Source organism: Camelus dromedarius, chromosome 20, assembly GCF_036321535.1.
Source record: "Camelus dromedarius isolate mCamDro1 chromosome 20, mCamDro1.pat, whole genome shotgun sequence".
Taxonomy (NCBI): domain Eukaryota; kingdom Metazoa; phylum Chordata; class Mammalia; order Artiodactyla; family Camelidae; genus Camelus; species Camelus dromedarius.
Genome location: NC_087455.1, coordinates 13000468 through 13018835, shown reverse-complemented (window position 1 = coordinate 13018835; position 18368 = coordinate 13000468). Strand labels below are relative to the sequence as shown.

The 18368-nt window shown below is 40.9% G+C and overlaps 1 protein-coding gene across 3 annotated transcripts in view; it reads right to left on the bottom strand.

Moving 5' to 3' along the window:
* The window catches only part of TMEM65 (transmembrane protein 65), a 44288-nt gene extending 31559 nt beyond the window's left edge, over positions 1–12729 (bottom strand). For all 3 annotated transcript variants that reach the window (XM_064476862.1, XM_031439585.2, XM_031439587.2), the window contains exon 1: positions 11943–12729. In XM_064476862.1, coding sequence (XP_064332932.1) covers positions 11943–12231 — 289 coding nt within the window. In that variant the 5' untranslated portion in view covers positions 12232–12729. The remainder of the gene's footprint in view (positions 1–11942) is intronic.
* Positions 12730–18368: the final 5639 nt, after the last annotated feature.

Here is an 18368-nt window from a genome sequence, read left to right as displayed (position 1 = left end):
TGGTGGATCAGAATTTGAAAAATTGTTATGAACTCTTATTTTATAATAGATGTAAACAGATGGAAAAATATAAATCTATATGATATTTATTATGTATATAAATATATATATTCATATTCATATATTTACTAACTCTGTTCACTGTGGGGGCCTGGGACATCAACACACTGATAGCTATGAGCACACTTAATGTCCAGGTCTTGGTTTCTAAATGCCATTCCACACTGACAAAAACAGGGCTCATTACAGGAATGGCTGATTCCAGGGCCAGGGCAGGAAAAGTGTAAGATAAGCCTAGAACATCTTATGGTGCTAGAAAGGAAGGAAACACTCAAAGAGTAATGGAAACACGTCAAAAAGACACAGAAGCCAGCATGAAGGGGTTCCTACTGGTGAAATATGGGACTGTTAGAGGATCAAAAATAATAGTAATGAATTATAACCCATTAAATAGAATAAGAATCCATGTATATATATTGATACAAATTCATAACTTGAATAGTTGATGAGGAATGGGGTATTTCATAGACTCAAAATATCTCTGCACAAAATATTAATTACAGAAAGGAAAACAGTAACTTTATAGTGGTAAGTCAGACAAATGTAACTTAGTCAAGTGTTCAAAAGAAATGGTTAACCTGGAAATGGTTAACATCATCAGAGACAAATCAAAATCATGAGCCAACTGATATTATTAGGATAAAAAAAAAGAATATAAAATTACTTCTGTGATATTCCTGCTTAAGATCCATAACTGGAATCTCTTCATAAGGAAAGACACAAAACCAAACTGAAGTATACATTACAAAATAACTGTCTGTACTCCTCCAAGGGATCAAAATAATGAAAGCCAAGGGAAAGATGAGAAACCGTTTCAAATAAAGAAAATTCTAAATGCAACATGTAATTTTGGACTGGATCGTTCTGCGGTAAAGGAGCATTATTGGGACAACTGGTGAAACTTGAATGACACCAGAGTGTAAGATGGTAGTAATGTATTCACGTTACACTGTGCCTATATAGGAAATTGTTCTTGTTTGTAGGAAATATAAGCCAAAGTACTCTGGCCATAGTGGGCATTGTGGTACAGTCGATCCTTAGCTGCCCAAAGTCCTTCCTGAGAGACAATCCTCCTGGGGAGCTGCCTCAGCTGAAGAATGCTGCCTCACCTGAGGCCCTGCCCCCTGCTCAGGGCAGTTCACATCCAATAGCTCATTTTCTCAGAGGTGGAGGCCCAGACCTCTCACCCAACTCAGGACAACACTGGAGGGTCATTCCTATCTCTAGAACTCTCCTCAGGTTCAGCTAAGGCTTCCACTGAGATCATATCACTTTACTTCTACCTCTGCCCGAACCTGCTTTCTTCCCTTCCCTTTCTAAGGTGAGGATTCCAACAGCACTCCCCAAAAAACTGCCTGCCTTAGAGACTGCTTCTCAAGGAGCCTAGCCTGTGCCAGGGATGACAGGGCATCATGTCAGCTACTTACTCTCAAATGATTCAGGGATAGGGAAAAAAGCTAACTGCTATACTTAATACTTTTCTAAAATTTTAGATTGCTTCAGAATTTTTTAAGTAATACAAAATTAAGTGGGGAAAGCACAGGAAGAGCAGGATGAACAAAAGCAGAAGAAAAAAGTATGACAGAGGATTCTCTGAAGAAATGAGACTTAACCAATAGACAGCATATTCAAGGTTAAATGAACAAAAAAGAATATATCTATTCCACAGCATTTATTACTCAAAAGTGATCGTTGCATAACTATAAAATCAGTGCTAACAATTCACATTTTTGGAATGTTTTTAAGAAGCCCCCTTGAGTAGAAAAAATGCTATGATAATTTTTTTAACCATAAGGTCTTTCTTACACATAAACATAAAATTCTGCCAGCTTACAAAATATGCCACATCTTACATTATCACTCTCACATCTGCTTGTCTGTTTCCTTTTGCAATTCAAGCATGCCAGAGTTTATCTACATAACTTCAACTCTTTTTCACCTTAAAAACAAAAACACCTGCTATAACCTTGCTATTCAAAATACTGGTCCTGAATCACTGAATCACTAGGAACTTGTTAGAAATGCAGAATCTCAGGCCCCCTCAAATCTACTGAAATAGCTTCTGTATTTCAATAAAAATCCCAGATGATTTTATGTGTACATTAAACTAGTTTTCACTGTGGGATACAGAGAGCTACAGAGTACTGCTCCCACCCTGACAGTGAAACAAAGTAAAACTAAATCCAAGTTTATGGCTTATTTTGAATCGGTAAGAGAACTTATGTCACAGAGCAATCAACTGGCCCTAAATCAAAAGAGAAGCAGGCCCTTGCAAGGACAGAGGGGACGTTAGCACTTGCTTACTTGAGACAGGTGCAACCAGACACCATAAGAAGAGTTCAGCTAGAATAGTAAGGGAACAGGTGAAGGCAGGGTGAGGGCTGGCGGGACAGTGTGAAGGTATTAGGTTAGGAATAAACTTGCGAGTCTGCACTTTCTTGCAGGTCCTTTCACCAGAAATTCCACCAGACACAAAAAAGGTAAAAGAGGGAATCCTAAGAAAATGTCCACTGTGGTATGGACCTAGAAGACAGGAAACGCAGGACTGCAGAAGAGTCATGAAAAACTCTACTCGGATCCCTTTCTCAATCTCTTCTATGAGTCAGAAGCCTTAATCTGTGAGAAGGGCAAAAATATTGTCACTCTTAGGGTAGGTAAGGTGACCAACCATCCAGTTTGCCTGGGACTGTTTCAATTTTAGCACTGAAAGCCCCATATCCCTTCTCCCTAGCTCTTAGGTATTCTAATATGAAAAATGAAATTTCCAATCATCTTCTTGATTTCTATAAGCTTCTTACCAAAGAAAATGAAAAGACATTACTTGATAAATGGCCTGTACATTTTCTACACAATGCTGCTAAAAACAGGTGGCCACCTGGTCTCGACCACCATCATCGCGAGCCTAGACTACTGCAACAGCTTCCCAAGTGGTCTCCCAGTTTATGCATCTGCACCCTCCAATCTGTTCTTCTACGGCAGTCAGGGGGCTCTTTAAATCCAACTATTTCACCCTCACGTTTAAATGCTTGAATGGCCTTCGTATGGTTTACCCAGAAAGGTCTTGATTGATTTCGTTTCTGCCTACCTACCCATCTCATCCCATTCCACTCTACCCTCTGTTCATTATATTCCACTCATATTTGCCTTCTTTTAATTCCTACACTATGCCAAGTCTCTTTCTTAGGATCGTGGTATTTGCTTTTCCTTCTCAGAATGCTCTTCCTTCACCTGTCTGAATGAATAGCTTCTTCAAAATCCTTTATTTTCAGCTTAAATATTACCTAAACAAAGGCCTTCCCAAACCAACTTAAGTAAATGTCCTTCTGTTTATTCTAATAGCACACATTATCCATAATTATTTATTTACTTTATTGCTCATTTCTTTCCTCTCAAAAATGTCTCACGAGAGTATTTTGCTGAATTAATTCTCTGACATACCCCCAACATTCAATATTGTGTCTATTATATGGTAGGGAGAGTAACAAATAGTTGTTACATAAATAAATTTTCAAAGTTTAGAAAGCTTTTTTATAAATAGCATGTCAGATGTTTAAAAAAAAAAACTCATTCAAAACTCTAAAAGAAACTTAGAGTAAAGGTTAGAAAGAGCAGAAGTTCCAAATACTAGTTTTCTGACTTTTTCAAAATCCTCTCACAATTTATAAACTTTTTTGCATATTGATTTTATTTTGATTTCCCTTAATTTCAAAGTAACAATGCCATATTTGCTTTTGTATTGAATGTTGTATATTATGCAAACATACAGAAGACAAAAGATATGTTATCAGCACATGTGACTTATATTTAGCATTTGAGTTGTTAACTTTTTTTCCCAGCATGTGTTAAAAATCCCACGTATGAATACCCAGAAAGGTGTAATAACAAGAACAGGGGTTTTAGAGTCAAAGAAAGCTAAATTAAAAACTCTACTCTGCCACACAGGTTTTAGGATGCTGGGCAAGCTCCTCTTAGCCTCAGCATCTCAGTCTATAGAATAGAGATAATTCCTTCTCTCTCCGAGAGAAGTAATTACATGAAAACTCACTTAATTAGCAAATATTCAATTATTTCTAAGTAACAGTAATGAAGATGGTGTTAGCAACAGCAATAGTGGTAGCAGTGAGATGTCTTCCATAAAATGTAACAAACATTATACAAAAGAAATTCAGAAGTTGTGCTATAAAATACCAGGCTGTTTTTAAAATTACAAATGTTTTAATAACACAGTGCCCTAAATAATCTATATTAAAACTCAGAAAGAAGACAAAAAATATAAACTAAACCAAGTAAAGGACACCACTCTAATTTAAATTTCCCTGAAACTTAAAGACCAATAAAAATAAATGCCTCAGTTAAGTACCTTTTAGGTGTTTAAAACAACAATCTTCTGAACATCCATAATCCTGATATTAGTAAAAATACTCACAAGATCCTCAAGGTGAGATCTGGAGTCAGAGATCAACAACAGTGTGACAGGTGCAACTAGCTAGATGGAAAGACAGAGAGAGTAGTGGTCCATGACCCTGAAGTGTCTATCCAGGAGCATAAGGGGTTCAGAGAGAGGAAGAGAGAGACAAAAAGTGAAAGAAAAATAAGAAAAACAAAACAAAACACTATGGAAGAGTGGCAAAGAGCAGACATCAGAAACAATAACAGAGATACCAAGAAGCAGACCTCCTTACACAGCAGAAAAGTCTACCACAACCACAGGGATGACAGAACAAAGCAGCATAATCTGAGGGCACGAGGTGGGGGGGGACAGAAGAGGCTCAACACATTTCCCCAGCACTATGACACAGTCTGAAAAGCATGCCAACTGAAACAGCACAGTGTTCTGGAGGCATCTGGTGTGATGACTACATCTACAAATAGAAGTAAGTAGCCCCAAAGAAAATCATTGTATTAAAACACAGGATATAAGGACTCTGACATCTGGTGGAAGCTAAATTGTGCTCATTATACTTTTACTAAGGCAGAGAAAAAGGCAGTATGTTCAAATATACTGCCATCAAAAACCATCAAAGTAAATATTTCAGAGGGTAAGAGGAATGACATTTTGTTACCTACAAAGTCCTTTGCCTAGAAGAGTCTCTCATTTACCAGATGGTTTGAGGTAACTACATTATTATATTTCAACATGTAACTACTTGCTTTTATGCAGTTGTTTTCATTAACTTAAAGCAGACATAAACCTATGAGTCAAAGACAAGGCTAGAGTCCTATAAATCTACATACTAATTAATTCAGCTGACTTGAGCAAGATGCTAGTGAAATCTGCACTCAGGAATTTAGTCCCTATTTGTTTCAGTTAGCTTTATCCTCTGACATACCAAAAAAAAAAAGAAAAAAGAAAAAAAACAAACACAAGTATGGTTATACAAACTCACCACTATTTTCAGAAAAATGGAAACAGTTGCCACTAATAATGGTTCAATATCAGATCATCCCCAACATTCAAGATTATCCATTATCTTTAGTCCCACCTGACCCTTTGGATGACCCGAGAAAGTTGCAGACTTTGTATTATCTCAAGGTTCCTATCCACCAATTTGTTTACAAAAATTTGCCTGTCACAATTGCTATAAAAAGTCAGAAAATAGGAATTACTGAAATGAACACCACTAAATTACTGGTGAATTAAACTACAGCAGTGTTTGACTTATCTGGAAGCCATATTTTCTAAGTGTCTAATATTTAGAATTTAGTTAAAACTTAGAAGTAAAGGGACACCACAATCAAGGAAAACTGTTATACAAAGCTCATTTATTTGATAATGAGGTGAAGAACCTGATGGAAAGGTGAGGAATTACTCTTCGTCCTTATCCAGAGACAAATAAATGTAAAATAAAGCAAATGAGCTATAAGCAAAGAAAATACGCTGATAATAGCAAGTATCAGTGGATGACAGGAAGAGAGACAAGGCTGAGGACTGAAAAAAAAACAAAAACAGCAACAGCCTTTTCTGTTTATACATTGATATGAAACAGAGCATTTCATACAAAGCAATGACCCTCAACCAGAGTTATTTTGCTAACTTCCTCCCATTCCTGCAACACAATGTCACCTCCAGGAAACATTTGGCAATGCCTAAAGACATTTTTGGTTGACAAAACTCAGGGTGAGGAGAGTGGGAAGGTACTACTGGCATCTAGTGGATAGAGGACAGGGATGTTGCTAAATATCCTATGTGGAGGACAGCTGCTACAGCAAAGAATTATCCAGCCCAAAATGTCAATACTGCCAAGGCTGAGAAATCCTGATACAGAAGAGTCCTATGCAGATAGATAGATAGATAGATAGATAGATAGATAGATAGATAGATAGATAGATAGATAGATAGGGTCCTATATATATATATATATATACATATATATATATGGACTTATTACGGTGGCACTCAGTATAAGAACGTATGTTCAAAAGTCTTAAGAAAAGCAAACTATCAGAAACCTACTATGTTACTGGTATGCATTAATACAAAAAGATACAATACAAAATTCCCTACAGAAATGACTAAGTTTTTCAATGTACCAATATAAAGGAACAAGCTACAGTTAATAGTAATGGTCACCTACATGGAATATCTCCTAATTTCTCTTCCCTTGGCTCTAGACTGGCCTGAGTGACTTACTTGACCGATAGCTTGCAACAAAAAATGGTGTCTGGGACTCCCAGGGCTAGGGCATAAATGTGTATGGTAGGCTGAATAATGTCCCTCAAATATGTCTACATCCTAATCCTCCAACCTGTGACTACATTATCTCATATGGCGAAGGCGAGTGTGCAGATATGATTAAATTAAGGATTTTGAGAGAGTGAGATTATCCTGGATTATCCAGGTGGGTCCTAAATGTAATCATGAGCATCCTTAAGAAAGAGGCAAAAAGGACAATGAAGAAGAAGATGATGTGACAATGAAACGGAGATTAGAGTGATGTGGCCAGGAACCAAGGAATGCCAAAAGCTAGAAGAGACAAGGACCAGATTCTCCCTCTGAAGCCTCCACAATGACAGAGCCTTGCTGACACTTTAATTTTAGCTCCTTAAGTCTAATTTTGGACTTCGGACCTCCAGAATGCTAAGAGAATAAATTTGTGTTAAGACACCGTATTTGTAATAATTTGTTACAGCAGCAATAGGAAACTGACACAAAGTCTTATAGCTTCTACCCAGCTCTCCTGTAATATTTTCTCTGGGAGTCCTGACCCACTTTAAGACTGTCATACTAGTGAGATCACATGCATCTACTATGCCCAACAGTTCCAGTAGAACCCAGCCTTACAGCCATCTCCAACAAAGTGCCAGGCAAGTGAGTGAAGCCATCTTGGACCCTGTGACCAGCTCATCTGCCAGCTGTTTACCGAGTGATCTCCACAGATACCACATGAAACAACAAATTATTCACCCAAGTCCTGCCTATATTCCTGATCCACAAAATCATGAGATATAATGGAATGTTGTTGTCATGTATAACTCTGGATCTCAAGTTATATGTTACATGGTGATTAAAGATTATTAAGTAGAAATATATCCATTTTATAATGGAAGAGAAAAACCCTATTTACATTACCTGTTTTCTAGGCAGTAATCCCTAGCTATGTAAGGCTATTCCAATATGCCCAGTAACTCTAAAGTATTCAGAATTAAGCTTGTTGGAATATATTGCCATAATTAGGTTCTTCCCATATTGGTAAAAATAACTTACTGTAAAAAAGCTTCATTTACTTATCCAGGTCCAAGAAATAGAAGCTCTCAGCTTATTAGGGATCTCTAACTCCTCCTGATTCTATTCATACTTCTCCTCATCCTGGTTCTTCTGCTCTTGCAGGGTCTAGTTGGGGCTACACTTCCCTTTTACTATTTCAGCCAAGGCACTGAAATATCTTTATTCACAAATCTTAATTTAGAGTATGAAATGTTTTCTTGCCTTCTTTCTTACTCTCTTTGAGCAAAAGCCAAGATTATCTCCAATTCATCCCAGAGGCTAATAGTTAATGCTGCCACTTTCTTACATAATCCTATACAAAGGGCTGAGAAAAATGGGGATACTCTTGTTAAGAGTCCCTAGTGGATGGGAATTCCATAAAAAAATCTTACTTGTTTTTAAGTATTCTAAATATGGTATATGGCAAGTTCTTAAAATGAAGCTCCTCATCCTCCCTTAAGTAAATAATCGCAAAATGTGGGGAGCTACAAGATTAAAGTTTATAATTATATGGTGTATCTATATGGATGTACATAAATGGTAAAAAAAAAAATTAAAACATACAATTACCATTTACACAGAGAAACAAAAAAATGCAAGCTGATTAAGATCTAACACTGATAGAAAAACTGCTCTGTTCACCTCAACATGACATCCCTTATCGCTATATGTAAAAACAATCTCATTTTAAAAACACCTTAAGTACACATTCAACAAAAACTAATCCTTAAGAAGGTCCTTTTTCCACCTCCTGGTTTTCACACCCTGTACAGTACCCTCTCACAATGGAAGAGGGCAAAAGAGGATGGACTATCTCTTCTAAGATTGGGTCATAAAAGACTGTGGCTTCTAGCTTAGGTTTCCCTCTCTCATCACTTGTTCTGAAGGAAGCCAGCTCCATGTCTTGAAACACTTAGGCAGCCCTGTGGAGAGGCCCACATGGCAAGGAATTGAGACTTCTAGCCAACCCCCATGTGAGTAAGCCTTCTTAGAACTGGTTCCTCCAGCCCCAGTCAAGACTTCAGATGATGCAGCCCCAGGTAGAAGCTTGATTACAACTGCATGAGAGATCTTGAGCCAGAAATATCTCCCTAGGCTGCTCCAGAACTCCTGGTCCTCAGAAACTGTGACACAAAACATATTTATGTTAAGCCACTATGTTTTGGGGTAATCTTGTACAGCAATGTATAACTAATACAATGAGCACTGCCTAGCCTTTAAAAACCAAATTGATGTTTTTTAAAAGTCTTTTCAAATAAGTATAAATAGAAATAGTAATTACAAAAATTGGAAAACAAATTTGTTTTAAAAATTGTGACTAAAATTGGAAGGCAACAGTAATAATATCAGCTTGCCAGTCCTACTTGTAAAAACAATGAACCAACAACACACCATCAGAAGAATATGGACTGTTTCTAGAAGAACTGAGAGCAGGTTGAGCAGATAATTTGAGAACACAACATCAACTTTTTTAAAACTGGGGAGGAAATCGGTTTGTAATTTAAAAATCATGGTATCTTACTTAACTATAACAAAACATCCCACAAGGTCTGCCTTATCTATTACAAATTGTTTCTAAAGCTTTATCTTGTCACAGACTGTATCAAATGTCTACTGATAAACACATATGAAAGATAAGGGCAAATATACCAAATTTCAGCAGTAGATTCCACTTCCATTTCAAAACATGGATGATTTATTTTCCAGATCCAAAACACTTCATTAGATTATACAAAGTACACTTTTCAAGAACACGAAGATTTCCTATTATAAAAAACAGCTTTTTTAACATAATTTATTTCATCAGAAAGTGCACTGAGTACACATGTTTAGTGCATGGGTCAAATATTAAAAAGCAACAATAAAAGAAAAACATGGGAGGTTTTCATTTGTCTAGGGCAAAAAATTGATTTCAGAAATGGAATAAGCTGCATGCTTTCTCAACATAATAAATCCTCTTTACCTTAAATGGTTAAAGAATGAGGTAATTTACTAGTGATGATTCCAGTTACCTCCACAGAAACTATATGTATTGATACTGAAAACAATGAGGAACACTAAGACTGTACTAAAAATTAAAGCATCATCATCAGTAAGTGTCATTTGAGTCGAAGGGCAATAATTTAGTCATCAACACTGGCAAAATTTAGTTGACTTAAACTCTGAAGACTTTTAGCTTATAAACAGGATAAGCATTTGACTACCACAGTTTCCCATATCTTTGCCTATTTATTTTGAACAAAGACAACTTAAATTACCAACTTCTCTCATACAACTTATGTATTATTAAGCTTAATTGATCCTGACTGATCTCCATTGACTGAAGTTTATATGTCCTTTCCAAACTATTTAAAACCATGTTAAATTTTAAAACATTGTCTTCTTTTGAAAATGTACCATCCCTACCACAAAAATACTAGCATGTGCTAAAATAAAAACATATGACATAAAATTTATCCATTTGTATCACATGACAAGCTTTTCAAGAACTGTCATAAAATCATATTAACAAGGCCCTCCAGTATTGTAACAATGTTAATGCAGAATTTCCAAGAAATTACTTAGAAAAGGCCAAATGTATATTCAAGTAGTCATGCCCATGGAGAAAGATTCCTAAAATTAATGCTTCTTGCATGACTGTCTTTACACTGTTTTCCAAGAAGTACATTTTCAGAATTGAACATTTTAAAACCACACACTGACTGCACGCAAAGCTTACAAATATGCTAGTATTTGATTATGACTTCATATAATATCATGATTACATATTTAGTAACTGAATTGATCACGATGTTACACTTTTCCTGTAAAAGCATTGTGGGTAGAGGATGTGTGGAATCACCCAATTCTATAAATTGGTCCACAATTCCCTGAATTGGGGGGGGGGGGGAAGCAGTTAAGAGGCACAACTAATAAAAAGTTTCTGAAGAAGTAGTTTAGAAAAACCATACTTATATGAGATAGATAATTCTTTCCTCCATTCCTGTACATAGACCAAAGAAGCACTTTCAAGTGCCTCCGGCAAATAAAATGTCTTGTTCCAAATATATGTGCTCTTAACTTAAGGAATTTATGGAATGTTTATGAACCTACCAACCTTGAGGGAGAGGACGAGGAGGAAACTTGGGGGGGAAAACAAACTTTCAAAGACATCAGAATGTAATATAAAATAGTAGCAATTTATTTCGTCTGTATCGCCGTATTTAACTGGCAAAAAATATTTTAAGACTGAATGATTTGATCATTTGCTCCTTTCATCCTTTTGATTTTCTGACTTTTTAGCTTTTTCACTTGGACTCATATTCTGGCCTACCAACATTCTGCACTAGTTTTAAAAATATCCTCTTTTAACGTGTTAGCTTAAAAATAGCTTTGCTTTCACCACTCCAAATTATTTTTGAGCAGAAGTCTGCTTTTTATTGTAGAGCCACAGATTTCCAGAAAAAAAAAAATACCTTCTTATCTACTGCATTCTTTCATTCTCTGGGGAAACCACAAAAACTGGAGTTTAACTTGGGCACCACCAAACCTGTGACGGGCTTGCAATAATGTTATCTGCAGTTGCTGGTTTGATCCACTCTTCCCATTTCCCAGGAAAATGTTTCATTTGGCTGCTTAAATGAATACAATTTAGAGGTGTGTACAAACAAGCAGCTGAGAGCATCTCTGCCTTATGAAGCAACATCCCATGGACCCCCTTTCATCTTCGTTTGATAACCAGTCAAGAAAAGTTTCCGCCTGTCTCTTGGGTATGTAACACTTTGAACTTGCATGGCTGCAAGTTCACAAGAAAGCAGCAAGGGCTTGGGGACAGGAAGGCTGACCCGGTGGGGGTGGGGGGGGTAGGGAGTGGAGGGGACAAGCATCAAATCTAAACAAAATCAAATCAGCATTGGCTCTGAATTGAGGCTAAGCTCCAGCTGCTGAGGCTGGGGAGCAACCAACCAAACGGTGGCCCCGGCTGCCTGGCACGATCCGCGCGCGTCCTACCTGCTCCGGGGACACTCAGGAGGCGAAAAGTTCCCCCCCCACCCCTGCACTTCCCAGGCGCAGGGCCAGGCGGCGAGTGGGGCCACGGCGAGGGTCCCTGGCCGAGGGGCGGGAGGGTTCCCGGGGCGCAGGCGGGGGAGGGGAGGGCGCCGCCCACACCCCCGGCTCGCCCCCTCTCGCCCCTTACCTTGAGCGATGGCAATGGACTCGAAGCGGTGTAGCTCCTTGAGCAGGCAGCTCCTCTCGGTGGAGTGCAGGCTGTAGATGAAGTCGCGAGCGCCCTGTGCCGTGTTCAGCGCCTCCATGGGCTCCTTCTTGGGGTGGGTGCCCAGCGCCCGGGGGCCGCCCGGGGCCGCGAGAGCCAGCAGCCCCCGCCCGCAGCAGCACCAGGACGGCGGCCGAGGCGCGGCGGCGGCCGGGCCCGGCCTCAGGCTGCGCGCGGTCCGGCTCCTCAGCAGCGGCAGCAGCCGGGACATGGCGGGCTGAGGAGCGGGGACCCCCGCGGCAGCCCGGGAGGGAGATTTCTGGCGAGGCTGCGGGAAGAAGAAGCCGGGCTCAGCCCGACCCCGCCCCGATGTCCTCTTGACAGGCAGCCGAGACGCCGGGCACCATGCACTCCTCGGGCCCGCGCGACTGTAGCCTCTTCTTCCGTCTCTCTTCCCTTCCCAAAGGCCCACAGCGCCTCCGGTCCCTCCCGACGACAAAAACTTTCTCAGAGGCGGCCGGGCCGGGAGAGCGCTCACGGAGAAGGCAGGCGGGTGGTGCGGGCGGGCGCCTCCCGGCCGAGGAGGAGCAGAGCGGGCGGGCGGTTTCGGCAAGGGTTTGTGTCTGTCAGTCTGATCTTCCAGAGGGATGAGTCAGCCACGCGCCGCCCTTCTCCGGCACCGCCCTCCTCTCTCGCCGGTTTTCCCACCCTCTTGCCTGCCCTCGTCCCCACTCCGTACCGCTCCCGCGCCCTCAAAGCAGCCGCGCTGTCAAGCCACAGCCGTAGCCGCTACCCCTAGCGGCGGTATAAGGGGTAACAGGGCGGAGCGAAGGAAAGGGGCGGGGCGGGGTGGGGCGGGGTCGCGCAGGCGCAGCGAGCAGTTCGCGGGCCGCGCTCCCTCCCGGGTAAGAAGCGTGCACGCGCGTCTCCACCGTCTCCGGTCTGTGAAGGTGGAGGGAGAGAGGGCGCGCCTCGCTTGCGCTAGCCTCCGCCACGTTTTAGTCCAGCGGAGGGAAAAAAGGAAGAGAGCTTTGAGCCCCTCGCTCAGCGAGGTAGTGCAGCTGCATCCGGTCCACCCTAGCTCCATGCGTAACTCCTAGGCTGCTTCTGAACGATGCCCCAGAGTGCGGCCCATCTTCCCCGGCACGGGCAAGGCCACAGCGCCCTGCTCAGGCTTTGGGGGATGGAAGCGCACAAGCCGCGCCCTTTGCCAGGTCAGCGCGCATCTAGTTTTCGGCCACTCTTGTCTCTGAGGCACCCACTCTGGGAGCTCCAAAGGGAGGGCGACTCCAATTCTACCCCTTCCCAAGGAGAGCTTGAAACTGAGACCTTGGCACTGAGAACAACCTTTTTTGTTTTGATGTAATCAGCTTGCAGATTGTTAATGCTGGAACCTGAGGCAAGAATGTCACAGACCGTTTCCAGGTGTTTATCAAGGTTTGTTGATTTGGTGTTTTTTTTTTTCCCTCTATGCCAAGTTGGAAAGAATTCTGCGATTCTCCACTGTTTCCACGTGTCCATTCAAGGCCTAGGTCTTAGGATCTCCTATTGCAAGCTTTCATTTATCTCTTCCTAAGGGAGATGATCTCCACTTTATCTGAACCTGTGTAATGACACTTAGGCTTCCTGTCTTCTTAGAGAACGGATCTACTTAGAGAATAAATCTGCTCAAGTGTAATCAAGATCTAAATCCTGTTCTTATCATATCTGCTGCTACACCAAGCCCTAGACCTTGTATGCAATAGATATGCTATAAAAAATGTAAATGCAATATTACAAATGTGAGTCAAGGGGGTATGTTATCACTAAATACTCCTACTGCTCCAACTCAGTGATTCTCAAAAGTGTAGTCCCTGGACAGCAGAGCTTATTAGACATGCAAATTAGTGTGCTCCACCAGAGACTTCCCTGAATTAGAAACTGGGAGTTGGCCCAGTCCTCTGCGTGCAAGCACTCCAGTTAATACTGATGCGCACAAAAGTTTGAGAATCACTGCTCTAACTTAAACTTGGAAAGCATTTACATTTTTTTTTTAATTTCAGGGCAATGCCTCTGGTAAAATAATGCCCATTAAGAGTGTTCTCTGTGGAAATGCAAGTTCTTTAAGTGTAGAGACTTTGTCTTTGAAACCCCCAACACCTCCGGTGGGTGTTAGAATCTTCTGCAGAGTTATTTAAAGTCTCAAATTCTTAAGATTTCCACCACTTCTCCCCTCTATATCCCTTACCCTCGGGAGATTCTGACTTGGGCTTGGGGTGGGGCCTGGGAAGAGAGGCTTGAAAAAGCCCTTCAGTAAGAATTTCCAACAGCCCCCAGGACACCAGTTTTGTGTGTGGGCTCCAGAAACATTGCTGAAAATTTGATAACTGGATCAACCACTTCCTAGCTATGTTTTAGTATTAGACTGAGTAGTGATCCCAATGATCACTTATGGTATCTACTCCCTTGTCCCACATGACTGTGGGCTTGGCCATGTGACTTGCTCTAGCCGGTAAGTGGGCCATCACAACCATGCTTTGATAAGTGCTTGCTCCTTGGGGCTTGCTATAATGTGTTTGCTGTATGCTTTATGAATATTCAGTTCTGCTATAGCAAATAAGAGAAATTAAAATGTAGACACAATTTGCCTCAGTAAGTTAATTCTAGAGTTGGGGCCATAAAAGTTAGTGAAGAAGGAAGAAGATAACATTGCCATACCAGTATAGTTGAAGGTGTAATTATTTGCCTTTTGAAGCCAGTTGGAGCTCTAGGAATAGGTGGAAAGTAAAATCAGGTGAACTAAAAATAATAATAATAATAATAAAATAAAATGTAGACACAATTTGCTTATAAGATGTTATACAGAATAAACGAATATGTGTTGAACATAGATAAAAAGGATGGAACAAATGAAAGTGCTACTTTAGAAAGGAGATAGACCAAGTGAACTTTAAATATTAGTAAGGCATGGATCATACTACCTCTAGACTGACAACTAGATCATCCCTAAATTGGCCACCTACTAGTGACACCCATTATAGCTCCATTATGGCCTCATATAGTCTCTGCACAAGAAAGGTAGATAAATCCCTTGCTACTCAGTCAGTTAATGGCCATCTACAGTTATAACCCAACACACATGCCTCTTATCACTCAGATGTGTGACAGAACAGATATATGTCGGTTCCAGGCCCCTTCACTCTGCCTAAAGCCCTCACTCTCCACTCTGGTCCTTAAAACCATGCCATCTGTGGGACTGGTACAGCAGAGAGGGTTAGGACATAAAAATACTGCATGAAACAAAATTTAGGTACCATGGTCCGCACCCTGCTTATACCCTATTCTAAACTTGTTTATCTATCTCTTTTCCCCATGCTGCTCACTGTGTTCTAAATTAGTTGATAAACTGGGTTACTATTGCTGCTCTTGGAGTGAACACGTTATACCAAACTTGGAGTAGCTAGTTTATTTTGCTCCTGATTTTGTGCCAGAAATTCAGAAAGGACTTGCTTGGGCAGTTATTTGAGTCTCTCATCAGGTATCATTTGCACCTGCTGTTGTTTGACGCCTCATCTAGGCTGGACATCCACAGTGGTACACTCATGTGCCTGACAATTGATGCTGGCTGTTGCCCAGGTGGGAGCTCAGCTAGGGCTATGAACCAGAGTGCCTTACACACCCCTCTAGCATGGCAGACTTCTCACATGGCAGCTGGCTTCCCTGAGAGCAAATGTTTATAAAGAACCAGGTTCATGGCCTTTTCTGACTTATCCTAAGAAGTCATGCAGCATCAATTCCACTGCATTCTACTAGCTACCAGCAAGCCACTAAGGCCGGCCCAGATTAAAGAGAAGGGGATGTGGACCCCCACCTCTCAAGGGGAGCAATGTCAAAGAATTTGGGAACATGTTTTAAAGCTGCCACATAGTATGTTTCAAGCATCTTAATTTGTTCTGTAAGCCTATCTGTTCCATGACCTATGGTACAACCTGTCTGGTGGTATACTTGGAGGCTGCCATTGCATCAAAATAATTTTCCACATAGCATTTGCTGTCTTGGAATTTGGCTGCTGTATAAAAAAATCTAGAGCATCATGCTGGAAAGGCCACATGGAGGAGGAGGTGACACCCAATAGCCCTGGCTAACTACCAGGCACGTGCATGAGGCCATCTTGGACCGTCCAGTCCCAACGAAGCCCCAGATGACAGCATTGCAAAGTGGTTGAGAACATTTGCTCTGGAGCCAGACTGCCTAGGTTTGAGTCCCCACTCTTCCATTTCCTAGCTATATAGCCTTGAGCTAATGACTCAGCCTTTGCATGACTGCTCATCTCTTTGATGGGGATAAGGGCGTGTTGCTAGGTTTGCTCATCTGTTAAATGGAGGTAAGGGCATCTGTTTTAGAGGGTTATAGTGAAACTAAATACAGGTAAAGCATTTTAAGCAGCACCTGGAACATGTAAGTGATCAAGAAATATTAGCTATTATTATCCAAATTCCCATAGACCTCTCAAATCCATAGGATTATTTCTTTGGACCCAAATTTGAGAAATATCTATGTAGCCATCTGTCATTTAATGCACATGTAATGTGCACTAACTGGATCCCCTATCCACTCTTTCTCTGAACCCTTTAATACCCTAAATATGAATAAATGGAGGAGATGGGGAGGGGGAGCACTTGGGGGGTCAGATATGGAGCCATGGAGAAATATAAGGATAAGGCAGGTCTAGCTGTGAGTGGCAAGGGGAAGGTTCTGAGGAAATGTGAGGGTGCTGAAGAGGCAGTGCCAACAGGTTGGAGAAGGTTACAGAAATGGAAGAGGGAGAGAAGGAGGGCCTGGAAGACAATCTTGGCCTGGGTTCAGCCTAGCCTGCCCTTCACTTTTAAAGATGACAAATGTCATGCCTCAGTTAACATTCACAGTCTCCTCCTTACGAAAAATTACTGCTGAATCAACAGTCCACAGTAGGTTGCACCATGCAAGTACTCCCCAGAGATCCTGGCATCCCTGTTGCTGGCAGGGCCCAGGGCAGTTTGCTGTCTACATATTATGATACATTATCCACCCAGCCACTGCCATCCACTTTCAAATTCTTGAAATTGTCGCTTTACTTGGTGGGTCCTTTAATCATTTCTTCTGCCCACATTTTTACCATTCTTTTATTGTACTTCTCATCCATCGAGTCTTAGAATTCTGACCCCTGAAATTCCCCTGCCCCATCAGGGTTGTGGTGATCAATTGCTGCTTCACAATGAAAAGTCTTATTAGAAAAATTAAAGAAGACTTAAATAGATGGAGGAAAATACCAATTCACATTTGGAAAATTCAATAGTAGATGTCAGTTCTCCCCCAAATTAATCTATAAATTCAGGGCAGTCCCAAGCAGAATCCCAGCTGAGTCTGTGTCTCTGTGTGTGTGTGTATGAATTTGTCAATTTGATACTAAAATTTATTTTGAAATGCAAATGTAGGCAGTATAGCAGACCAGAAAGCGCATGAATCCCCCTGAGTTCAAATCCTAACTCTAACACCTACTCTCTGTGTCAATTTGGACAAGTTGTCTATTATGCAAAGTCGTGGTTTGGGGGTTTCTTATTATTTCTTAAAATACTACCCTACATAAGCATAAGATGAGTTAATGTATGTAAAACACATGACACAATGCCTAACATGTAGAGGGGCTCAAAAAATGATAAGGTAGTATTGACAGGCATTTAGATTAAAAAATGTGTTAGCAGTAAACATGTATCTCGAAGTATCAGAGGTTCATGTAACTTCAGAACTGAAAGAAAGAATCCAACTAGATCTCTGTTTTCTCAACGTTTCTTCACTCTCCAGTGCCTGGCAATGGAGCTGTTTTATTTCCAAAGGACAAGGCAGGAGTTACAAATTTGAGAGCCATCAGCATCCAGGTATGATTTAAAGCTATAGAACTGGCCAGGTTTCTGGTGGGTAAAGTAAAGATGGAGATTAGGGGAGAGCCTGGGATCGACTCTGGGACCCTTCACCACTGAGAACTGGAAGAGGCAGAGGAGTCAGTAAAGTAGGGGGAAAACCAGAGGACAATGGTGTTTATTGTCCTTCCTTCTGTTCCTATCATTAGAACGATGTTCACCTGATATAATACTGGTCATCATTATTCTTGGAATATTGGATGATTTTTTTTAACTTTCCCCTTTGCACTTGTCTCTGTTGCTTGTTTATAATAAGTGTATATAATTTATATGTAAAGAAAGCTTTACTCTAAAGAGAGGAACTACGGAACACTTTTGGTATGAAGAACACTTGGAAAATCCAAAATTAACCCCAAAGAGACAATCTGTCTTTTGAATCCTTTGCATTCCTCTCCACCAGTCAATCATTACTGCCGCTCATCACCACCTCATTTTGATACTTCATTTTAAACAATTTGATCTGCATGTTGGA